Here is a 26,740-nt window from a genome sequence, read left to right as displayed (position 1 = left end):
GATGTCAGGAGACAAAGCCAGAGCAAAGGGAGCCTGTCCTCTAGAGAGCTGCAAACAGCCTGGAAACATATCTGACAATTGTGTCTCAGTGGGAGCAGAACAGGGTACTAACGGGGCTCGGTAAAGATGCGTTTTAAGTTCAAGAAAAGCAAAAAAAAAAAAAAAAAAAAAAATAGAGCTCCTTTTGCAAGTGTTGGTTTTTGATGTCGGGAAGCAGTGAGACCAATTAAGATCTCTTCCCCTGCTAATATCAGAGATGGCAATTAATAACGTAAAAAGGTGGATGTGATGGAAATGAATCTGTTCCTACAGTGGTGAACCTGACACTGTATACCCTTGGTGCTATTGTAATTCCAGCAGAAGTCAATTTAGAACAAACAAGAGTATTTCTATAAAGTGTAAAAATGAAATTTACCGAGACGGTTGTTTCATGTGGAGGTGATATGGAATATCTCTCAGAGGTGAGAAACAGGATCTGAATGAACTACTTCTAAATGCATGCCAAGAACCTCTCAGTATTGTTGTACTTTTTAATTAGATGAAAATAAATGAATTGAAAAGATGAAAGGAACTTGTGTAACATCTCACTTCAAAGGACTGTTCCACTCTTGAGGAGTATTTAAAAAAAAAAAATGGAAAGGAAAGAAAGGAAAAGCAGCTTATTCAAGAAATGCGCTTTTTCTTCCTGTGGATTTGCCTTCACTTTTACCTTCCTCAGAACTAAGGCATGACTTTTGCTCATCTGACCTAAATCGAGTCATTGCCCTGGTGTAAGGAAGAGTGGAGCTTGACTGACAGCAGTGTTCCCTCTGCACACTGGGCTTTGTATTGACTCAGCAATACTCTCAGATGAGCTGAATTATTTTTGACCTTGTGGAGGAATTTTTATCAAAGTTTCAAAGCTCTGGGCTGTACTCTGGCCAGAGAAATTGATGTGCAGTGGCTCTGTATCTGGATTTACTTTTGGTAAATAGAGAGAGAGAAAAAAAAGCAGCAGCTGAATGTCTCATCTGCCTGCTGGGCAAGTCAGCCTTCCCAGAAAGCAGAGGCCGGTGCTCCCACCTAAAAGTTGGGCTATGTATACTGTCCATATACAGAATAATGTGTTATTTAAAATATTTCACAACCATAGCAACAGCCAATTGGACTTGAACCCTTTTAGACCCTTTACTTAAGCCACTGCTGTCCAACTTTGGGGTTATATTGCTGTCTTACAGCAAATTTTACCTCTCCCTTTAAACAGGAATACTTTCATTTGTCTTTGTACGCTTTATTTCTAATCCTATCTGTCCAGAGCATGATGTGTTAGAATATTATATGCAAAAGTGACCTGACTAAGAGAGAATGAGTTCAAACTGTCCAGGAAGATCACTGTTTCTTTCACTGATTCTGTTGCCCTGAAGTTTAGAAAACAACGTTTGTATGCAGAAGCCTAACAGAGAAGTGTCATGACAACCACTCAACAATATTCAAATAAAAATTTGCCTTCTCCAGTCCTAAGGAGATCATGACAGTGGGACCTGTAAGCAGTTTTCTCTCACGGCTCAAAGGAAGAATCAGCACTTTTAGAAGCAAAGGCCTTGCATGTCTTGCAAAGGAAGAGCAGCTCATCAACTTCATAACACCCTGATAAGATTTAGACAGGCTGCTCTGCGTCTCTGTTATGCCGTGAGCTGTTTAAGGAGTTTGCCAAATAGCAGGTTGATGTGAAATGCTATCAGGTTTTCACAAACACAATTAGCTAAGCAATTGAGCTCATCCCAGCTGTGATTAAGTGGGATTAATTATAATAAGAACTAGCTGAGAGAGGTAAGCTTGATGTTTCCTGGGTTGATACTCCGCACTATTATCCTACGTAAGTATCCTTTATACATTGTCAGCTGCAGAGACTTCGTTACTTTGGGAAATGCCTGCTGGACCAGCATTAAAATGAGCTTCATCCTAAACTGAGTGTTCTAACGCTGGAACTGCCATTGAGTGTGAAACCAATTAGTTTGAAGCATCAATTACATCAGAAAGAAAAGCAGCCATTCAAGTCAATGTTTTGCAATGTAAAGGAGCGTCTTTATCTTTGGTCCTAAATAGAGTTAAATATTCTGGAAAAAAGCTCTCTGTATCCCAAGAGCGGAATAGCTTCCCTTCATAGCATCATGGTTTGCTTTGGTAATGATTAAATTTCTATAGTTTTTAAGACTTCGCTTACTGAATATCAGAATTTATAGATAATTTGTGTAAACTTCTCAAGGGGATAAAGCAAAATGATCAATTAAATAGTTAGAAACATGGAGGTGATGATAGCATTACATGAAGTTGTGCATAGGATGTTCAGTAAATCTGGATATTATACGAGAATCAAGTGTAATGGCAATGGTGTAAATACACACATTGTAAAAATGACAGAATATTAGTGCTTTCTTTGTCAGAAGAGAAAAGCTGGTAATGTAGAAATCGAGTAGGCATCCAAATACAACAATGGAATATTGCAAAATATTGTATCTGTATCTGAACTGTAAAAGAAGACTTGCCCATATCTTTGAGCAAGTGTTTTTGGCATTGTATTTTAGCCCCCAGCATAAGTTAGATGTGGGGCTATCAGAGTGAGTCCAGAGGAGGGCCATGAAGACAATCAAAGGGCTGAAGCATCTCTTCTGTGAGGAAAGGTTGAGGGAGTTGGGCTTGTTTAGCTTGGAGAAGGCTCTGGGAGACCTCATTACATCCTTCTAGTACGTGAGGGGAGCTTATAAAAAGTAGAAGGGGGAATGATGTTTTAGATTATCTAAGAGTGATAGAACAAGGAGAAATGGCTTTAAACTAAGAGAGGGGAGATTTAGTTCAGATATTAGGAAAAAAATTTTATGCAGAGAGCAGTGAGGTGCTGGAAGAGGCTGCCTAGAGAAGCTGTGGATGCCCTCATCCCTAAAGATGTCCAAGGTCGGGTTGGATTGGGCCCTGGGCAGCCTGAACTGGTGGGTGGCAACTGTGCCCATGGCAGAAGGCTGGAGGTTGATGATCTTTAAGATCCCTTCCAACCTAAACCATTCTATGATTTGGTAATTATTTTTATTTTATGGCTTCTGGTTCTTGTAATGGAGCTTCTAGCAGTCACTTTTTTTGCATCTACTACCATAATGATTGCACTGTTCTGGAGCATAATGTTTGATGAAAAAAACATGATTGTGCTTGCTTTATTTTTTCTGAACAGAAGGAGATTCCTAATCTCTGGACTATTTTAGTGAAAATCTTTAAGATCATAAAACATTATCATGGTTCATGCATCTTCTGTTGCTTAGTGATGGCTGAACTACAATCGTCTCCTGGGTTAATAATCGCATATGATTTGGGGGCCTTTGAAAATCTCTACTGACATCTTTTAGCCTTTTCAAGTACATTTCTTTTCTGATGACTGTTGTTGAGGGTTATGCCCTTCTTGATGAGCTCAGTGGCAGTGTCTCTACTCTGGTCTTCAAATCCCAGTGCTTTAATTGCTTTGCTTGTCATTGCCAATATTTGATCAGGGCCAATCACCTCCCTCTTAAGCAGTCTTTCTGTAATCTCTGCTTGAAAACTGTGTGGGACCACTGTAGTATTTCTCTCTGAACATTTTTTTTACTATTTTTCTACATTTAATTTTGAAACATCTCCTAACATCTGCCTTCTTTCTCTTCTCTCATCATTGTTTTCTGGCTTTTTGGAAGTATTGCTTCCCTCTGAAGCACCTTATAACTGAAAACCAGTGAGGTTAAGGAACATAATATTTTGCTGTTCATTATTATTAGAAAAGATCCAGAAATTTCTAAGAAGGATTCTTTGGCCTGCATTGTGTTGGGAAGTGTAGCACAAATGATTCCTTTTGAACTGTTCTTCCTTGCACCACTTCCCTCTTATTGTTTCATTTGTAATTATTTACTGCTTCTATTATCTTTTGTCATAACTGAACATGTGACCTTATAGAATCAAATCCAGCCACCAACTAGCCCTGCACAATAGTCAGGTATTGCACTTATATAGAACTTTACCAAATATTTTTAGAAACTTTATATGTTCTTCAGCTCACTGTCCTGTCTAACTTGTCTTGTTTCCATTAGTAGATAACTATAGATGAATGAAATAGAAGTGTAAAAAATGACTGTTGAAGTGAGAGCTATTATGCTATTCTGTTGAGATTTATTTTATTAAAGTAAAAGTATTTGAAGTCTTGATGTTTTGCATCTTTGAGCCTTTTCACAATACATATATAATTATGGCACCAAAAGCTTTCTATCTGCATTAAGAAAAGTGATACACCTAGGAAAAAAATAGTCTTTTTTTCTTGTGTATCATGTGTACATGTAAAATATTTTTTTTACTCAAAAGTGCCTCTGTTGCACTTGGTGATATTCAGCTGTGTTCAGTTTGGACATCATCAGTTCTTTCTGAGAAATGTTCGAGGAACACCATGATCCTGGGAAGGCTTTGTCCTCATGGTGAAAGTTTAGCTTTAAAGTTGAACCATGTGACATGGAGCTGTTGCTGGTGGGTTCATTTCCAGGCTTAGCTGTTAGAGCTGTGGAGGTTGCTACCTCTTAGATAAGTGCTGTGATCTCAGTTTCAGCCTGTACTGTGTACAGTAGCGAGTTCTGTATATTTTACCTTCAGTTGGCAGCATTATTCTCCTTATGAAACAAGCTGAATGGTCACTCCTTAAACCTCTTTGTATGCTGTGGACATATTTTGATGCCTGGTATAACATCCCTTCCCTTCTGCCCATTCAAAAGTCTCTTGGGCTCTCTTTCATGAATACACCCCTACCTTGGATCTGCATCTTCTTAGTTGCTGGAATGGCGGCAGAAGTTCATCAAATCAAGCACTGTCTCCATTTCATGCTTACTCTGTTGTTTGTGTTCGCATGTCCTGCCCCATCCTTTTATAGTGCTCCTGCTATAGGTCAGTTATTTTTCCTTTCCAGTAGCATTGTATGGAGGGAAATTTGTTAGTAATCTTCCTCTTTCCTCCAGGTAAGGAAAGTCTCTTCTTGTCTTTCAATTCAACTACTAAATGTAATCACCTGGAGTAGAGCAAACACAAAATGTCCACCTGTTGCTTCACCTATTCCCATCAACTTCTAAGAGTAGAAGGAGACAATTTAGAACCTTATGATATTAGGGCATAAAATACTCAAGTAGCCAATATAGGAGAAAATAGAGCTGTTATGTACAAGCAATTGCTCAAGTGAGCTTCTAGCTTTGAATAATACATTTTGACTTAACAAGACTGGCACTTGAAGATAAATCCCTGAGGGAGGAGTTCCCATTCTCCAAGTTAGATTCACTGGATACAAAATAGTAACTCTCAAAATAGATATGAAGTTTGTATGATACCTGCATGATTTGTTTACTGTGCTGCTTTGTTCCATTCTTCAGGTTTGAAGACGGCACAGTCTCTTTTCTTGATATCATTGCTTTGAAACATGGATTTGATGTTCTGGAAAAACTCACAGGTCAGTTAACATAACTCTAATAATGAAGACTGAATTTCAGATATGATTGCATTTTCCTGTGGCTGTAGCTTAATTTTGCGTTCTAGATTTATAATCCACGTTCACCAATATGAAGATTGGAATCTTCAGGATAACTGGTTTATTCAGGTGTTGTGTATTTGATCATTCTAAACTTCTTTGGAAAAAATAAAGTATTCAGACTGTTCTCCCCAAACACAGATGCAAGGTTTGATTACATCAAGTTCTTGCTGTCTGCCTGACACTTAGAAAGATGCAATAGGAAAATAATAGTAGGATGTAGCTGAGCTACATTCTATTTAGACTTGAGGCAGTAAGAGTTCCTGCTGCGCACAAGGACCGTGCAACTTGACCTCGTACAGCAAAGCAATTTAGTAATAGAGATTTAGAGAGAAATCGGGAAAAAGTTTAGAGAACACCCTTTGTGATAGGAAATACTTCCACTGAGTGGCTATTTCTTTTCATACAACAAACTTTTCAAACCTTGGTTTTTCACAGCAGTTATTTTGTCTGTACTTTGACATGCTGTACTGGAAAACAGCATTATGTGTTCCAGTGCTGTTATTGTTCGATTCTCTGGTTTTTTGTTTGTTTGCTTTTCTTATTTTGTTTTTAATGTGATATAACTTAGCACTGTAGATCTTAGAAATATTCCCATTTCTCCCATGGAAAAGCACATGATTGTGGAATTGTAATACACTTCCTGTTTCTTGAAGTGTGGGATGAAAGGAGAAGAAACACCAGTCACAACTTGCAGCAGGGGAAGTTCTGACTAGGTATAAATAAGTATTTTTTTCAGGATGAACATAATCAAATCCTGGAACAAGTGCCCGGAGAAGGCTGTCAAATGTCCATATGTTGCAGTGTTCAGAATTCAACTTGACTTGGTCCTGAACAATCTGTTGTAGCTTTACACTTACCTCTGCAGTGAACTGGAGGTTGAAATAGATGATCTTAGGAGGTCAAACATGAAGTATTCTATCCTTCTCCAAGTACTGAGGACTACAGCTTCCCTTCAGGCTAAGGACATTGTAATACAGATAGAGGTATACTGAGCTGTGCAAAGGGGAGGATAGGCCTTTCCAGTTACTGCTTAGAGCATGTTCACACAGCAGTCAACCTGTGGCTATGTGTACAGAGATAACTACAGCTCACATCCTGCCATCTTCATCTCCCCTGTGCTTTGTGAGTTTGACATTCCCTGGTCACAGGAACTTTGGGAAGCCTGTGCAAATGTCCCTTTGCAGTAGTCTTCTTCAGGAAGATAACTTATATGGCATGTTTGCTGCATGACTTCATTTCCCTAGGGCAAGTGCAAGTAGACTGGGATTAGGGGCTACTGCAGGCTTTCTAGCTTGCTAGGGAGTCTTCTGATTTTGAACCCCTTTTCCTCAGCTCTGACATGCTGAGGGTTCAAAGGTGCTCAAACAGTTTGAGCTATAACCTTGCACTAGATCATTGCCTTCAAGGCACTCTTTGTGCCATGTTGACTCCAGGATGCCCTACTGTGCTTGAGCTTGGTACTGAGGCTTGCTTCCACCTTAAAAGTGTGCAAGGTTAACAAAATATATGTTTCATACTCAAATATATGCACAGTTAATGTGTATGAATTCTATGAATAATGTTTGAACCTCCCTTCTCCAGTGCATTTTTTAAATTTCCTATAATAAGGCATAAAGCTCATCATGATCTAAGAGATCTGAGTCTGGAAAGACAGTGACCATGTACTTTTAATGCTGCTAGTGTTTGAGGCAGTTTCTTGTCTTGATTTGACTGAAGATTTCTAGTTTCTTCCTCATAGAGCAAGATTTTTGTGAAGGGTATTTTCTTAGATACTTGCCTATGTGGAAATCAATAGCAGAGTTTTCATGGACTTCAACAGGAGTTTGACTGATCTCCAACCAGTATAGTTGTTTGGCTTTGTTGTGTCTTGTGTGGAGGCCAGCTATCTAAAATGAACCTGTACTATGCATACCTTCTTGCAAAACAAAATGCTTTAGAAGAGTGTACAATCTTAAGCAAACATGTTCCTTTTTAAAGGAGGCTAACTGCTTTGGTTTAATGTATAGGAATATTGGCTGGCACCTCTTCCATTGCTCATCCATCTAAGTACCCATCTCTTGGTACCCATTCCAGCTAGACTACTTGAAAATCTTAATACTAGGCAGAAGGGAATACTTGATTTGGACCTGAATAAAGTGGGTAGCAGAAGATAGAAGAATAGAATACATGCATGAATAAACAGCCTGTTGAGACCTTCTAGTTTTTACTATTTCTTTTAATTTGCTTTTTCACCATTAGCAGTGACGAAAATTTAAGGTAGCTGAAGTGACTTTTAATGATCTAAGTCAAAGGGATTTTCCACAAAACTTTTGTGAGAGTGGGTGATTTGGCTTTAAGTTTGGGTTTAATTCATTTATTGTTTATGCTATTTTTGTGTGTGTACATTTTAAGATTTTTCTGAAGTCTGGCTTGAGTAATAATTTTCTGTCTCCAGTATCTGAAGTACATCAAGTTTAGTTTCTCTAAAACTCATCAATACCTAGATTTAACTAGTTCAAATAGCAAAGCAGATGTATTTATACTATACTGAAGGGAATATGGTGAATTGTTGTGTTCGTTCATTAATAAAAAATGCACTCAACTATATCAACACCATATTCTTTACTAGTCTGTCTGAATAGAATCAGTAAAAAGCTTTTTATGGCACTCTATCACTTTCAGAATAGCTATGGACTGCTATCTTCTGAATGCTAGACCATTTCTGGGGAAATGGTAGAAGTTTAGTAAGTTTGCTAAAGCAGTGATATATAACAACACCTATATTAACTTGGCATGGATTTTTTTGTGATTTTTTCAGAATGTTTAGTCAGTGTATTATGTTATTATGTATTATGTTAACTTCTGTTTCTTTCTGACATCGTTTATTGTACAGCTTCGATTTTTACTAAAAAGCAAGGTTTCTCAAAGATGAAAATTTCTATGTCAAAACTATGGAGGTTATTCCAAATCTTCAGACCAATAACACTTTCATAAATAAATAAATAGAAATATTTCCATTTTCCTTTAAGAAATTATTTTTTCCTTTGTGCTTAATAGTAGAAAGGTAAAGGGAGATGAGAAAAGAAAAATACAGGATAAAGAAGAAACCTACATTCAAGATAAAACTGAGAAACTAGATAATGTTTGTGACACATTTGAATTGAAGAACTTCTGCATAAGTGCTATAGCCTTAGGTATTTTGGTGATCTCTAGTCTCATTTTCAAGTGCCACATTGAAAAGCAGAAGTGCCAGCAGTACCTCTTAACATCTACAAGAAACCATTGCTTTCCAGATAAGTAGGAACATTCGACATCTCCATTCACACTAAAACTGAAGTGATTATGCTTACATGTATGTGTGTATGTAAGTATATACATTTGCATGCAATATATTTTTTATTTAGAATTTAATCATACAAAAGTGAACAACCACTATGCAAAGATGGTAGCATGAAGTTGTATGGCGATGGTCCCTTTGGGGTTTTTCCATCATTAAATGCATTCTGTCAGCCCATTTGTCGAAGGTAATGTAAAGTTTGACTGGAATGCTGCAGCTTCCTTGGCCCGGTCCTGCAGAGTAGGTGTAGATAGGTGCAGTGAATCTATTTCTGCTTGACATAACCAGTGCAACAAGGAATGTAGTCCTTTTGGCACTGACCGGACATCATTGAGAATATTGATGCTTTGCAAGTTACTTAATTTCTGTGGAAGGTACTCTTCTCCTTTTGAACAAAGATGATTGGCATTTGCATGTATACAACAAAGCCATCACATGCTGTAGGAACATTTTATAATCAAAAATTACTGCAGATTTGTTTTAATCCACTTTATGCATATTTCTTCCACCTCAGCTGTCAGAGTTTTCAGTGTCAAAATGTGCTGTCAGAGGGGAATCACTTCTGAATTAGGCTTTCCTGTGGCTCCTGGAGTACTTGCTTTGCATTCACTCAGTACCAAAAAGTGATTCTCATTCTGGGTTGTAAATAGCCTGGAGCAGAAACAAGGAAGATGAAGAAAATGTTTTTGTTACTAATTGTTCCCTTCTGTGTAATAAAAGGATTGCTGAAGTCTTCTCAGGATGTAAGGTGACTGGATTGGTCCAGTATTTATTGAAGATAGAGAGGGAGATCACTAATGGAAGATTTCATAATTAGACTGTGCTGAGACAGATATCTGAGTCTGATATCATCCCATCTAAGTCCTTGACCTGTTTCAACTTCCATTTAACAACAAAGACATATATCATGCTGAAGTTATGTTGTGATGAGTCTGACTAAACCGACTTCCAAAATCTTGTGACTTCAGAATTTTCAACTTGACCTTAGCTGCTACACCCTTTCATTAGTAAATATTTATCAGTTTTACAAAAGAAACAAATGATACACATTTGGAATTATTTTAGGAATGGTACTTCAGTTATGATGTCTATTCAGGAAACATTATTTCTTTTCATAAGAAAATATGTGCATTGGAAGAAATCATAAAATGCAGACAGTTTCTTAAGGATGATAAATTAAATGCCTTTTTAAAAGTCACTGGATGCTTGATTAGTTGTTGGAAATAGAAGGTTGTTTTAGCTTTCATAAAGGCAATTATACTACATGCAGCCAAAAAGAAATACAGTGCAGGATGCTAAATGGTGAGGCTAATATTGATTTTAACCTGTGGAAGTTTGATTTTAACCTGTGGAAGTTGGGACTTCTGAGTGGTCTTCTGCAATATTTTAGTTTTTACCTTCCTTTGGTATTTCAAGGAGTGGTTGATGCTAGTAGTGGGATGCTGAGCAGCCTGCTGTTGTTGATACTGCATGGATTCTCAGTGTCTCATTTTCAAATACTTATGGCCACACAAATTAACCAGTTTGGGGCCAGTTATCAAATTGTCAGGGATCACTGCACTTTCTTCTGTACTGGCCTTGTGGAAGTGGAAGCTCATGATATACAAAATTGTTCTCTTTTGGGGCAAACCTTCCTTGATGTGAGAGAGAACGAATCACTGATGAAATTTTTGCTTTCTCTATGCCAACCATTTGCCACAAGATGAAATATAATGGAAAAGAAACCTGGACAATTTGAACAAGTTCTCTCATTTCACTGTTCACGTTTAACACTTTTGGTAACTGCACCTGAAAGATGGACAGGGTTTTTTGCTTCTTTTCGTATGAGGAAAAAATGTTTGACAAGTTGACAGTGAGGAGAAGATGCTCCATTCTCCCCTTGAACGTGAAAGTATGGGTACGCTGAAGAGACAGAATTTTAAATTCTGGCTTCAGAAGGAAAACAGTCTTATGGATGTAAGGAGCACAAAAAAAGGAGTTAAAGCCAGAAGATGTTCTGATTCCTAGGTAATTACACTGAATTTATTAAAAAATTCTCCTCTCCTTTATGGGTAGTGAGTTGACTGTTTCTGTTTTCTAATTTCTATCCCCAAATGAACTTGGTTTAGAGAACAAACTAGAAAAAAACTTATTTACTGCTACCAGCCCTTGCTGCTAGCATGTCATGTCAACCCAGTTTTCTTAGTTTTCTTTTGTGAGCTGTCTAATGCAAGCTAGACATCATTTGTACCTGAAGGCAGAGCAGAACATTCAGAGCTTGATATCAAAAGCTCTGAAAAAGTGAGTTAACAGATGAAATCCTGCCAAGGCTGATTTTGCAGAGTTTAATTTTTATTTAAGATTTATCTCTAGAAATAAAAACTGTTTTATATTTTGTTTTTAATGCACATTTGCTAATGTTGACATGGACTCCATTCACAAACTGCCTAATTTGTGACAAGGTCTAGAAAACAACCAGAAATGTCAGTCTTTCCTCAGACCTGTCGAGAGTGACACAGGAAGAGGTAGCAAAGGACAGAAATGTCTTAGGTGCCTTGGTATGTACATTGCACATCTTCAGATACTAAAGACGACAATATGAAAATTGAATCCTTTTTGCTTTGAAGAGCTCCATGTGCTTCCTCATAAAAAAAAGGATTCACCAATCTCATTTTTCTCACCAAGGAAGCTTTAACCTCATACTGCTGGCACCAGAAGAATGCCTTTCCTCTTCTGTCCATCTTTATGTGTATAGTTTAATCCCTAGATGAAGAAGAAATTACACATATATATTGGGTGTCTTACTGGTTGCGCTTCTATAATGTAGCTGAGAATTTATGTCTGTGGTTGCTGGAACCACCCTGGTGTAGAACTGTTTTAAGATTCTGCTTTTTGGTATACTTTCTACACCTTACTTTAACTGTTTGGGTTTTGTTTTTCGTTGCTTTTTGTATTAAAAAAAGCAATGCAATGAACTGGAGGAAGAAATAGAAAGAACAGTCTTGTCATGAGGAATGTGGCAGCTGCTGAGCATCTTTGTATCCTCAGTTGTATTGTGTTGTGGGTTTCTGTGCTGTCTTCACTGAAGCCAGCAGATATGCCACCGTCTAGCAAAGGACCAGTGAATTTTGAAGAACTACTGCTGTGGTTCCAGAGGAGTGGTAAAGTGCACTCCTACAGTGGTTGTTCCCAAATACAGGCGGTAAAACAGGAGCACTGTCCTTAGTTGTGTGTTCTTGTCTACTTTCTTTGTTGTTTTTTTTTTTTGTCTCCCCATCCCTGGTTGTTAACATAAAGTGGAGGTCCTCACGCTGTGGTAGCTATAAATCAAAGTTGCTGATAAGAGAAGCATTTGTCCATGTGTTAGTTCAGTTTCTTTAAGATAATGATTGGTGATCTAACAAGAATGATAAAATTCTGTGCTTCTTCCTATCACTGAAATCAGGGAGGGACAAAGTAGCATGCAACCAGGAAAGCAAATGTACAGGAACAACATTCAATAAATTGCAATGATTAGTCTATTTCTCTATCTACTTTAGTTCAAAATAAACCATCGTGTTCCTAACCAAAGAGTTTTAGTTTGGCTTGGGTATTTTTGTGGGCTTTTTGGGATTAGTTTTTTGGTGGTGGTATGTTGTGGGTTTTGTTTTGTTTTTTTTCTTTTTTTTTTTCTTAATGTAGTAGAGCTAATTTCTAAACAATTCGGATATTTTTTCATCACTCTGTATGTGAATTCTATTTATCCTTGAGTTAATCTTTGGAGCCTCATTCCTATTCAGATTCTCCTTTAAGCAAATTCTTACCGTTCTGAACACCAGCTCTACAGTCTACTTTCTTGCAATTCTGTGTACCTTAATGAATGCAGGATAGTACTATCTTAGTAATATCTAAGTATATATCTTAGTATCTAAGATACTAAGTATCTTAGTAATAACTAAGGTGATTTACCAGCCTCACATCAGATGGCAACTGTGAAACTAAGTCCTGACCTATTGATGAATCAGAACTTCTACTGAATTTTGTTTTCAAATTTGTGAGAAAAGATTGACTTCTATTGTGAGGGCTTAATTTCTGTGGACACTCTTATAAGTGCTTCCACTGAGGTCAGTGGGGCCATGAAATGAATCCTAATATAATGGCCAGGACGACATGTGTGACTTGAGCTCCTTTCCTTGTTCAGATATAAAATTTACCTGGCCTTTGGTAAATCAAATACTACTCTTTAGGGGAGAATGGAGCTTGGAAACTGTTCGCAGACACACAGCATAGCTGAGGCTGTCAGGGCCCTCTGGGTCCATCTGTTCCTTCCTGTGCTCTAGCAGGAACAAGCAGAGCAGGGTGCTCAGGCCCATGCCCAGGCAGCTTTTGAAAATCTTCAGGTAAGAGACTCCACAGCCTATGCCAGTTCTCTGTTATCTACACAGTATAACAAGTGTCACTAGACCTGGAGTTATATTCTGGGTGGGATTTATTTTATGTTGCTGTCAGCATGTCTGAGCTGACCATCTAGATTCCCACTGCAATCCATAGAAAGAGGCAGCACTTCTCCAGCTTGATCTCTGAGATATCTTGGAAATTTAGGATGAAATGAACTACATCCAGCAATGCCAATTATTCTCATTGCCTGTTAAGGGGGCTTAGAAGATTAGCTTAGAATGGCCTAGGAATTTTTTTTACTTTTACGTATATCTTCTGCTAATAATCCATGCGGGGCTTGAAAACTGAATAATCAGATTAGTTGAGGTGAAAATAGTGTTTTGTCACTGGGGCTGGGGGGGAAGGAGGAATGAAGAAGGGGAGTGTAGGTGTTCTCCTTTCCACCTTTCCTTAATGAAGATGAACAGGGATATGCTAAAGAAATCCTGAGAAATGTGAAGGTTCAATTTCTGTGAAACTCTCATCTGTCTATTATTCTGAGTGATTTCTGATTTGCAACATACATTTCATGCTTCAAATCCAAGCTTATTGAGGTAGATGTTGCTTTCTCTGAGAGGGAAAGGTTCGTATTCTGATAGCAGAGAAACTGTTTTGCAAAAGCAAAAAAAAAAAAAAAAAATCTATCTCCAGGGTAAGAATGTCCCTGTTATGGAAAAACAGTCAAAAATCTACCCTATATAAAGAGTATTTATGTACAGCTTACTGTCTGTGTTCATTTTCATTTCATCTTACTGCTTAAAGCAGGTTAGTAGGAAAGCTCGATTGGCTCTTTTGCATATTTAAAAAAAAAAGCTGTTGTTGGTGCTACTGTTAATTTATTAGGAAAGACATGCTCAACAGAGCACATATTTGCTAATGATTGTAGATGGAATTAAAACAAAGAACCAATATTACAAAATGAGCAAATAAGTGAGTCTTGTGCAACTGTCTGAAAATACAGTCAAGCACATGATGTTTATGGAAGGCAAATTTGAAATAATGGATGGATCCTGCCTTTTTTTCATACCGTAGGTACAGAATCAGTTCCCAGTTCTGCTCAAGGTAGCATTGTAAAATCTGTCATTTTAAACAAATAAGGTGGGAGAAACTGCTATAGCTTACGTCAAGAGAGAATGGGTGTAAAACTCTGTCTACTCTTCAGTAAGGGTCTTAGAATTAACAGCAGTTATGAGCAATGAAACTGTGATCTGCTTGTTCCTACGCTGACCCAGCACTGCTGACACATGGCTAAAGGAAATCTTGGATGAGTGCTTTCTGTCTTTAATATCTTCCTCCCTATAGAAGATCATTTTCTTTCTTGGACGTATTTAGGAAATGATGGAATTCTCCATTTCACTACAAAGTTTTCATTACCATTGCTCATCGATGGAGAACCTATAATGACTGTAGGACCACATTTTTCAAAGAAATTGTGAAGGTTTTTCAGTTACTCTTGGACACAAACCTTCCAAAGACTTTTTGCTGCCTAAACAGATTGGAGGGGTCGAGGTCCTGTCTGTTCTTGGAATACCCTTTTAAAATAGGGGGAAAAAAAAATATAGATCTTGTACAGTGCTCAAGTACTGTCCCTATACAGTACTAGGTAAAAAAAACAAAAACAAAAACAAAAAAAACCAGAGCTGAAACAGAAATGGAAAATAAAATTAGACTTAAATTAATTCCATTAAATCTTCAACAATGTGATATATTGCTAATTAATTTTTGCCATATCCTGATATGCTAACAAGGAAATACAATGTTACTTTGTGGTTGCTAATTTTCTTGACTGATACAAGAGCAGTTTTCTTACTAGCATACACCTAGAAAATGAGTCTTGATAGGACGATGAAATACATTTAATTATATGAAGAGGTAGAGCTCTGTGATGAGAGAAGGGACCGGCATTCTGGCATTCACAAAGGAAGGTCTGGCTGGCACCGAGCATGCATTTTGGCCATCCATCTGCATATGTCCAGGTCCCATTCCAATGTGTGCTGGCTGCCATGGCAAAGGATTACCTTATTTCACTTATTACATTTTTAATTTCCTAGCTATCTGGATCCAGCTGCTTCAGCTCTTCATGCAACACAGAGATTTTATGCTAAATCCAAAGGGGCTAAATTAAAGCAAAAGGAAATTTGCATATTGTGTAAAACTCCACTTGTTCAGCAGATCCAGATTATATGGTGCTAATCACAAACACTAGATAGAGAAAATCCTCTTGAAGTCACCCTGGGGTTAAGTCAACTGCTTTACGCTCTTTGACACATACCCATGAAATATGTAATCAAGTCTGTTTGACGTCCTCTCCTAATTACGTGTGTGTATTTTAAGCAGATGCTTTTCCAGCTGATCTGTGCCTTTTCAAATCTTTTCTTCATTATTAATCAGAAAATCACGCTGTATGTTAGCGGCAAGTGCCAATTATGGGAAACTAATATTAGTTTTTTTGCTTAGAAGCTGTACTATTCCAAGTAAGACTATATAACATGTAGATGTACAGAAAATTTAAGAATCTCTGGATGTTATCCATCAGTGGCATAATTAATTATATCATACACTGTGCTATTTCAGACTAAAGTTCAATTTTATTCTTCTATGTACTGCTTTTTTTTTTCAGTATGAGGAAAAAATATTAAGGAAATTCTCTGTTGGTATCATGAATGGGATGTTTGTTTTTATAAAAGGTAGAGTTTAAATTATAAAAATACTTTTCCCCCAAGACTCAAGACATTCTTAATTTCTGTCAAGAATATTAATACAAAAGCTTAGCGTTTCATGAATTCTTTGTAGTCGGTGAGATAATATCAGGAGGCAAATTTAATATTTAATTAACTTGAGTGTCACTGAGTTCTAAGTAAAACCTATTTTTATTGTGACTGTGTCAGAACAGTCTTCAGAATTGCTAGTGACCTAGTTGCTCTTACCTCTTTCCTCAGTTTAAAGACACAAACAGCCACTTGTATTTTGCTGAAATTTATAGCTGAGTTCCCTTCAGTGCTCCCTTCAGTGTGTTTAGTGGAGACATCTACTGGCCAAATTTTAACTAGCTTCCTCTTCGTCGGGTCTTCCAAAGCATTTCTTACATCTCTTGAGGGAGACTTTCTGGTATACGAATGAATACCTAGCAAATTTTGGACACTAAATCTATTCTTCTAATAAGAATTATGAATAATTATTGGATCAACAGATGTTTTCCTATTGTCTCACTAGGGTGACTTCTTGTAGTAGTACTTAACTACCTATAGATTGTTGTACATAGGTTGCTCCAAAAATAATGCCTTCTCTTTATTTCCATGGAAATTATAATAGATACAAAGAGCACAGTAACACTATTTGATAAAGCAGATTTTGTCAAATAGTGTTACTGTGCTGTTTGTATCGGTTGTAGTTTCCATTTGTCATTTAGTTTTATTTTAGGTTTTTTTTGTAATGGTCATTTCAGTTCTATGCCTGCACATCAGCCAAATTATAAATTGAAGATCCACACATCTACTCACCTGTGTCACATTCCCTACTCACCCATTTCATCTACATTCTTACCCTATTTCCAAGAAAAGAAGCCTCCACAAAGGTTTTCCACTTGTGTACTTGTTTAATCTCAAATGTTGCATTCCTATGGCAACTGGAAAAATATATATTTTTTTAATTTTTCCTCCCTTCCATTCTTCTTTCTTTTTTCTTGTTATCGTTTTTACTTCAGGAAACTTGCAAATATTATGTTAAGCATCTCACCAACTGTACTCAGCTATACCTAATGTAATATAAAGCTGTGATGTGTGTTAGTTGAAATGACTTGTTGCTTTTGGTCTTTCAGCTTGATTGTATTGTTTCAAGTTGATACAGAAATTTCAGATTATTGTTTTGACAGGGAATTGATACTTTTCATCTTTTATTCACTTAGTAATTAGAACTCCAAGACACAAAAATTTCTTCCTAGTTTCTTCTTTAAACTTCTAAATTATCTTGAACTTTGGCTACCTTCCTACCGAATGTTTCATAAGGTTTTATATAAAAATCAGTGTATTTTTTTAAGTATTAGGCTAATGTCAATGGTATTCACACAAGTATCAACAAAAAATGTTGCTGAGAGTACTTTTTATAAGATAGTATTTGAATAAAGGCTACATTAATTTTTATAAACTGAGGACATAGAAATCTAATAAAAACTTGGGCTATCCAGTTTATAAAACAAATTCAATACTGTCTTGAAAAGCAAGGACTGCATTAGCAGATTTCTAATTTCAATGAATTTTACCATTAATTACACAAATTGCAAGGATTCGAAGAGATGAAATATCCAACACAGGTTTTCTCAGCTTAACTGCGTATGTCAGTCAGAGGACAGTCATTTTATGCAGTAGAGTGATCTTGGCATTAAGTCTGCCCAGTTACATGTAGCTGTCTCACTAAGCAAACTAGACTGAGTTACAGTCACAAGAGCTGGTCTAAACCTCTTGATAATAGAAAGATTTTAGCATAACCATAATGGAGAAATCCTTAAGGAATAAAAAGCTATGAAAGCTTTCTTTTTTTCATATAGAATCTGTAATCACAATGATAGCATATTTTCCTTTTTGAGAGATAAGATTTTAAGCAATGAAACCCAGCTCTCAAGTAGTAGAGAGTCTGGAACCAATTGTGAATAACTAGTATTTTTAAAATGTACCAAAAATCATGTAATGTGAGTAATTGTAGGGGCATTCTGCTCACCATCACAGTGCACTGTATCTGAAAGACTTTCTCCATGTCACAGGCAAATAGCAACCAAAAGCAACAGACCACTTCCTTTTCAGAATGCTTCCAGGTGTCTATTTTTAAGATCTTGTGTTTGTTTTTCCCTTTTTTGTCGTTACATTAGTATCAGTTTTATCTTGTTTTTGAAAACTAGGATCATCTTTGCTCATGATGGTGTGCTCTCAGATATTTTTTTCAACCTGATTTCATTTAGAACAAGTATCATTTGATTTTAACTGTTGTAATTTCTTTGTTCTCTACTGTCTTTCTTGATTTGGCTTGATGATTTCTTATTGTTGAGATAAAGCAAACTTTTAGAGAGAGACGGTAAAATTGGTTGGATTTTGCTTAATCTGTAGTTCACAAGATGTGCTAATACGTTTTGTCTGATTACGTGATGAAGAGATTCCTGTTTCCAGCCATCTACTCCAAATCTTGGCTAGAGTTGATGCCTAGAAAGTGAGCAGTTGGGCGCCTGCTTCTGTGCTCAGAGCACAGAAGCCCATTCTACTCACCTAACTTACTCCTAAATCTGACTCCATAAATAACAATCATTAAGTGCTCAGGCTGGGCTGAATGCTCTAATTCCATTCTTTACTTCTAGAGTTATAGTTGACAGTGAAAGAGTTTGCCACCTCTTTCTTATTGCCTACAGTGGCAGTGTGATATGTAGTCTGAGAGAAGCTGCTAAGCAGTCTTGAATTTCATATCAATATAATTTACAAACATAGGTGAAGCCCAAAGGTATTTGAGGTATAAAGTCTTCATAATTTTACATGAAGCTGTGAATAGAAGCTGCATAGGCTTCTATTATAGTATAGTAATATGTAAAATACTCAAATGGCACCATAAAAATCAGCTGTTTCTAATAATTCATAATATTTAATGTATTCTTGATCATCTCACTACGCAAGATCTGTTGAATTGGAGGATATCAGAGATGGGTAGTAGGAGTGTTCAGAGGCATAAAAGAGTGCTCAAAGGAACAGACTGAAGAAACTGATGGATATTTTAGGGACCTGTTTTCTGCTTATCAATTGAAAAAAGAAAAAGAAAAAAAAAAAGAATGAAAGAATGCTTGAGTCAATCTGAAACCCTGTAGAAACCTAACACAGAATGTGTGTTTTCCCACTCACTTTGTTTTAGAGTGTTTGCCATATATAAAGCATTCCTGTTCATGCAGGCCATTGCCATTCTTAGAACAAATCGCCACAAGAAAGGGGAATTAAACCAGTGTATAAGAAAAAGAGGGAAAAATGGAAAAAGAAACTGTGAGGACAATAGTTTCTATGCCACTTGATTCATAAGAACAAAACCATTAAAAGGATTAGGGGGCTGTAAGCTGCTATCCTAGTAGCTAATTTGCCATGCATGTGATAGATCAATGAGGAGACTCTCAGCTAGCCAACATGCAGTGATCTGGGAAGTCAAACTTTTGGGTGCATCCAATTATTGAGAAAAACAATGAAATTCAATCTCCAGAATATCTTTTTCTTGATGTGTTTAATTCATGAGGATGTTTGGATTGTGCTTGTGTAATTGTGAAACATTTAATGCAAAGATAATTATTATCCACTTAAATGGGTTGGCATGTTTCTATTAATCATACTTACTAAATTATTAAGCCTCTTATTTATCTTCAGTACTAATCACACAACATGACTAGTGGACATTACAGTGAAGAGAAATCTAGAAGGAATTTTTACCTTATTCAAGAGGTATCAGCTAAGAAAACTGCATAGCTCCATGCATCCATCGTGTACTGGTCCTGCGAAAGGCCGGACCAATCTTGCTGTTAATTGAGCAAATATTTTCAATAAGTTAAGAAAGATCTGACCCAACTTCATATGAGATACTACTGGAGCATGATGTCTTGCTGCCTATGCCACATGCTGTCCTGTGACAAAACTGAGTCTGATGTATTGGGCCACTGCTGGGGAAGATGGCCATGGTGTTGGGAGATTCAGCAGCCCTTCAGTGGAGCTTCTGTGTTTGGTGCACAAGGCTGTCTGTTCCTCTGGGTTTCCATTTCCACCATCGCTTTGTGCTCATATTTTCCCAAGTGCAGAAAGCAAGGGAGTCCTTCTAGTTATTTGTTGGAAATGCAATCAATGGGAGCTTGGAGCTAGTTTAATAGAATAAAGGAGATCCTCAAGTACTGCTAAAAGATCAGAGGGCAGGAAATGCACTGGGTGTTTAGATTAGAAAACTGATGTTGAGAAGGGTAAGAGTATAGGAGGCATTTTTTGTTCAGTCACAGTTTTGTTATTTTTTCAGCAAATTCCAAAGAGAAACCAGTTGTGATTTGATGCTCATAAAATCCAACAACAATGGGGGACACAATTAAGAGATCACTGGATTTGTGAGGTGAACTAAAAGGTGAACTTAACCCTTGGGTTTTTGTAGCCCAACGTTATTTCTCTATCATCTTTTCTTGTTCTTGTGGTGTTTGATGATAGCTCTACAGGATGAAATAAAGTGTGGTAAGTTTTCTGTCAATATGGGAACTGCTACAGGAAGTCTCTGGGACAGAACAGTGTAACAACATTTAAACAAAAGGCAAGAGGAAAAAAGGGCAAATAACTCCGGTGGAGAATTCAGGCGCTTTTAGTATGAAGGATTGTAGTTAGAACAGCTGCTGGACAGAATGAAGAATATCAAGATGGATCTGAATAATGCCCAAAAGTGAATTCTGTTGCTATTCCTCTGTGGTCTTATTTACAACATGAAGTCAGATCATCAACTGATGCAAAGTGGTTTATGGCCTGGCAGTATTAATGCAATTAGGATGGCTGAGCACTGTTAGGGATCTGTCCATTAAAATATACGCTCATCCCATAAAAACAAGACTGAATTCCCACTGTTGCATTAAGCTTGTCTAAGCACAGTATATCATCCAAATGGCCAGCAGTGACTAAGCAGTGTCGTGTTTTAATGAATATTCAAGCACAGATACATCATTTTATTTCTGTTGGCTTTTTAATTTTCTAATGCTCTTTCATGGTCCATGCTTTTGGAAGAGGGAGGGAGACGGTTGCTCTTAGAAGAAGAAAGGCATGTTGCCATTTCATTTCTTAGTACTGAGGTTCATAATGCGATTACCAAAATGTGAATAACAATCAAATAATGTAGAGGCTTATTCCCTATGGATAGCAAAAATAAATTTCAGTCAAATGTTTCCGGCAGAAATCTCAAATTTGTCATGCAAAGTACTTTTCTGCATTCAAACATAATGTATTTATATGAGTCAGAAACATCAAACATTAGGATAAATAGCCAGATTATAAATACAGTCTGCTTATGAAGTGATTGGAATAGAAGTGCAATTAATGAAACTGGCAGAATAGCTATGAAGCAGTGTTAATGCCTTGAGATTTACAGAAAACATACCTATCTGCCTTAAAGCATGGGATGAAGAAGACGCTCAGGGACAGCTTTGTATTTTTCCCTTTAAAAATCACTGACTACCTTTTTCTTGCTTGTGGCATATATTTGTGTCAGAAGAGAATCAGGAGCAATTTTTAGACTTCTCCCAGGCTCATATTTAAAAGGGATCTGAAGTCTAGGAGGCCAAGGGGAAAGAAATGAGAAGATCAGAATTATCAGTTACTTTTCTTCAACCCCAAAGACAGTGTAAGACAGTATAATTCAAGAACAGCAAAAATACAAAACACACACCCAAATAAAAAAAAACACAACAAAAACAGTAGGGAAGAATGGCATATGTCTGGCAAAAGTGCTGCTATGAACTCCTTGTCCCCACTTTCCCAACTCTACTGACCTGCCAGAATTGTTCTGTGAGGTGCTGCTGGTCTTACTTACACCCAGAACTGCTACCTGATGTCATCATCCAAATGGGGAATGGATATAATCTGAGAATCTGGGTTTGAATCTGTGTTTGTGCATGAACTGCAAGTTCTAGTAACTGTTTGGGTCCAGTGTAGGTCTGGTGCTGAAGGGGGGAAAAAAGAACAGGAATAAGAATCAGCTGTGAGGTATATGAACCCTCTGCACTGGTTTGCATGCAGTTCTTTACTGGGAAGATATTGTGAAGATGTGCATCAGCAGTCTGTCACCAGTGGATTGTTCTGTGGATTTTATCAGTTTTCTGTGTGCATCAGTGAGGGGTGATGGAATGAAACACTGCAGGGGCCTTGCAGGACTTGCCCCAACTGTGGCTGCTGAGTGTAATGTCAGGCTCAACTTGCAGCAACTAATAGAAGTCACTTGGCATCATTTTTGAGCAGTGAAAAAAGCTGAGATTTAACTCTTTTCCAGGACTTCAGAAACTACCTTTATGAAAATTTGTTGTGGCTCTAATTACTGCTGATTTTTTTAGTCTTTTTAACTTTTGGCATCAATGTGACTTGAAATTTTTAGTATTATATTGTGGGTCAATTGTGTTGTGAGATGGTGTTCCAAAATAATGTGACATTTTTATCCGGTGTTCACCTTATTATCAAGTCTGCTCAGTGTCAAGATGTTGCACTGCTTTGTACATAATAGTAGTTATTTTAGCAAATGAATATATAACTAAGAAACCTCAGATTGGTTTTGGTGAGTAGCGGCAGGTGAATCCCAAGCCTGGATGACCTGTGCTCAGTACTGAGCTTAGAGCATATAAAATTAAAGAACAGAGGTAATAATGGCATTGGGATATCTGTATAATGATTTTGAAGCCGTACAGTACTTATTACAACTTACAGCTTGGAGCTAGCATAGTTATGTCCAGCAGTTCATGAATTAGAGATATTTATGAGAAGAAAAAATAGGAGTGTTACTCTGTCTATCATAGAGGAAGATTCCTCTATAAATGAAGAAACTTTACAAGTCTCAGATTTTTGTTTACTTGGCTTTAAATGAGCTACAATGGTTTTCCTGCAGAAAAGCCTTTTTTTTTTTTTTTTTTTTAAATCCTTTAAATCAGTAATCTTGATTGGACACTTTCAATCATTAAATGTAATTAGTGAGGTGTAGTTTTTTAATAACTTCAGAAGTTTACAGGAATCAGAACAAACCACCATGTTGAATTTTTGAGTTTTATCTCTAAGAATGTAGTTATGAATGGGAAAGGCAATTTATTAGGGCATAGAGTGCAACTTCTTCAGTGACCCCAGCAATTACTTCATTGAAGCTTATTTATAAATTATTGAGAAAATGCATGGTCATGGGCATGAGTTGTGTGAGGGGTTCTTTACAGGAATTTCATCGCTTTATATTTGCAATTCAAATTAGAGTGACTTTTTAATATGTTAGAATTTCATATATAACAGGAATTCTGATTCCTCATAAACTCCATAGAAACTGTTTTCTCTTAAAAGAGGCTGATTTTTATAATACAATGATGAGAGTTCTAATCAAATCTGGCTTCTCACAAGTTATTAAAGCTGTTAGTCACTGTGACCGTCTGAAAGAACAATGGATATATCATTAAAAACTGAACAAGCAGCATGAATAAGTAGGCCTTTTTTTTTTTTTTTTTTTTTTTTCATCAATTGAATGAGTCTGTAACATCTTTTCTAGAGCCATACAGGGAATAAACATATTGCTCAGTTTGATGAAAACAAAGAGCCTCCCAGTTCGGGGCAGATGGCTTTTTGGCAAGTCCTCTACACATTTCTTCTAGCCTTTCTGATAGTGTAGGTTACAGATGGGTTTTTATTTCTTAATAACTCCATGGATGGAAACTCCACGATTTCCCTGAGCAACCTGTTCAGTGTTCAGCCACCCTCACAGCAGTGAAGGTTTTTTTGATAGAGTTTCATGTGTTTCAGTTTTGGCTCATTTTCCCTTGTGCTTCCAAAGTGGTCACTTTGGAGAATAGTCTGACTCTTCTTCTTTATGCCATCCCATCAGGTATATCAACACATTGGGAAGATCCCCTGAGTCATCACTCCTCTGAGCTAAATAATCCCAGCTCTTACAGCTTCTCCTTATATTAGAAATACTCTGGTCCCTTAACCATCTTTGTGACCCTTTTCTAGACTTATTCCAGTAAGTCCACGTATCTTGCACTGGGGAGCCCAAAACAGAAAGAAAGGATAACCTCCATTGTTGCAATATACCCCTAGGTACTACTGATTGCTTTTGCCATGGAAGTGCATTTCTGGGTCATCCTGAATATTGTGTCCACTTGGGTCACCAGATCCTTTTCTACAAAGGTGTTTTCCAGTCAGTCAGACACTGTCCTGTGGTCAGTCCTACCCAGATGCAGGACTGGGCATTTCTAATTGTTGATCTTCATGAGGTTCCTCTGTTCACTTTTTCAGTTTGTGAAGGTTCCTCTGCATGGCAGCACACCCAGATGTTCTATCATCTGCAAACTTGTTGAGTGCATATGCTGTTCTATTGTTCAGGTTATTAATGAAGTTGTTTGCATAAGACAGTAATTTCTAGAGTATGCCACAAGTGACTGGCTTCCAGGACATTATGTTGTGATCACAGGCCCCTAAGCCTGTTTTCAGTCCGCTTCACTGCCCACTTATCAGCCCATACTTCATCAGCCTGTTTGTGATTATGTCATGGTGGGCAGAATTGAAAACCTTCCTAAAGTTAAGGTAAAGAGCTTCCCCTGCTGTCCTCCTATTCACCAAATCAGTCATCTTGCTGAAGTAAGCTACAGGTTGGTTAAATATGATTACTGCTTCATGAATCTTTCCTGACTCCTCCAGATCACTTTCTTGTCCTTCATGGTTTCCAGAATCAATTGCTGTATCACCTTCCCAGAGACTCAGGCAAGGCCAATCAGCCTGTAATTCCCTGAGTCATTCTTGTCCTTCTGGAAGGTAGCAATGATATCTGCATTCTTGCAGTCCTCAGGAACCTCTCCTAGTCACCATGATCATTCAAAAATTATCAAAAGTGGCCTTCTACCTATCAGAAAGTTTCTTCATGCCTAGCCCTAAATCAAGTTCTGTGATTTGGAGCATTTCTGAAAAGCTGGACAAGGTCATTGGCACATGGCTAAAAATGGCCATTCATATGTGTATGCCATATATCAGAATTATCTGTATTAATTTATATGATTGCAAAAATCCTCATTTATTTCCTTGAGCACAGAATGAGGAATTTGATTATTCCTTATTTCATTAAGTCAGTATGCCATTTTGGAGAAGAATCTGTTTGTGTTGCACGTATATAAATGGCAGCAAGGGAAGAAAATGGTGTCTGTAAGCTTTTTATGGGCATAGTAAAAATGGTTATTGAAAGTAATCTTAAATATTTAGGGCTTAGCCCTTCCTAAAACAGCTATCAAGGATTTAATAGAAAATAAAAGCTTTTCTATTACGTTTTTAAGCATGTGCTAGCAGTTTGAAAAGAGTTATGAGCTGGAAATAGAACCCCATATGAAAGCAAGAAAAGCCCCAACCTCTGAAATGAAAAAATTCTCTGTTAAACTGTCTGGGATTTCACAGTAATTGCTAGGCAGCCCAATGGATCTGATTTTATCAGGCTTTTCTGTAAAGCGTCTCTTACAAGAATATAACTTTTAAGGCAATTATCTCTAGGACTGAAGTCTTAATGAAGTTTATACTTTCAAGCAATTTAAGGGGGAGATGTTGATGCTGCAGTTCTGTAAGCAGAATATCTTTATTTCAGAGCGCGTTTGTTAAAGCTTTTTCTGGAAAATACAGCTCTTTATACATAAGCTAAAAAGCTTCATTGTATTGGTCATAATAAAGATTAAAAAAAGTCTGGGGATACTGAGTTTTGTTCAGACTAAGGAGAACTTACCTGTTTGGGGAAATTGACATAATTACAGAGTGTGAAGACATTTACATAAATATGCATACACTACTTGTACTTCTTTTAAATGTATACACATTTTTTTAAAGGAAGTTTCTTGCTAGAGGCAACCCAAAATGTTTCTACAAAACATATGAACTTTCATCTGTGTCATTGTTTTTCAGTGTTTTACTCAGCAAACAATACTTACAAAGATATGTTTTAGGTATTGATCCTTGCCAGAAAGAAATTTTTAAATCAATGCTAATTATGAATTGTCAAGCTACTGAAAAGAAGAATAGCTGTAAGAGGTTACTTGTCAACTGCTTTGTGTGTTCTACCACTATGGCGGAGGAGGTACTTCTGTGTGGGATTTTTGACCACACAAGTTCCTGGCGGACCTAAAACCTCACCAGTGCAAACTTTGCTCTCTCTATAAAAAATATGTGCAATTTTACAAACGCATTGGTTTGGTATATTCATTGACTGAAAGAGCATTCAGCAATTTTTAAAAATGCACCGCATCTCTAGGGCATTTCACATGTGAAGGAGGTGGGGTATTTTCCTTTAGAGATCCCCAGCACATGGCTTGGCATTTATGCTGTGCTTTGGACAGGGAGATTTAAGCCTAATTAAACAGTAGTTGTTGACTTGCCGGTTCTGTAATAGACATGACACCATTTGGTGCTTAGCTGTGGTCTAGCATCAAACAGCTCCCTTCAAACACAGCTCTGAGGCACGGCCCAAAGAATAAATAGGTTTGCCTGTGACAAGCCAGGAACTGGCTGACAGAGCAAGTGGCATTAGCACGGGTGGAGCCTGCCAGCATCAATACTGATTAGAGATGCCATTCCTGCCTGTGATGGGCTGCCAGCTCCTAAGTGCTGAACAATCCAGTGACCTTGGACAAACCGTTTCCAATAATGATACAGCGTTTGTTTTAATATGAAAGTGACAAGAAGGGAAAGATCACAGCATATCTTTCTTTCATGCAATCCCTCATCTCCAAA

General features: G+C 37.3%; 1 protein-coding gene across 6 annotated transcripts in view; it reads left to right on the top strand.

The window, feature by feature from the left end:
- MOCOS (molybdenum cofactor sulfurase) overlaps nucleotides 1-26,740 on the top strand; it is a 234,075-nt gene that overhangs the window by 112,284 nt on the left and 95,051 nt on the right. For all 6 annotated transcript variants that reach the window (XM_090137218.1, XM_090137217.1, XM_090137216.1 and 3 more), the window contains exon 5: nucleotides 5,400-5,476. In XM_090137218.1, the coding sequence (XP_089993344.1) occupies nucleotides 5,400-5,476 (77 nt within the window). The remainder of the gene's footprint in view (nucleotides 1-5,399; nucleotides 5,477-26,740) is intronic.

Source organism: Phasianus colchicus, chromosome 3, assembly GCF_987193195.1.
Source record: "Phasianus colchicus chromosome 3, bPhaCol1.hap1.1, whole genome shotgun sequence".
NCBI lineage: Eukaryota > Metazoa > Chordata > Aves > Galliformes > Phasianidae > Phasianus > Phasianus colchicus.
The sequence above is the reverse complement of the archived record's forward strand: the minus strand, read 5'-3'. Positions and strand labels throughout refer to the sequence as shown.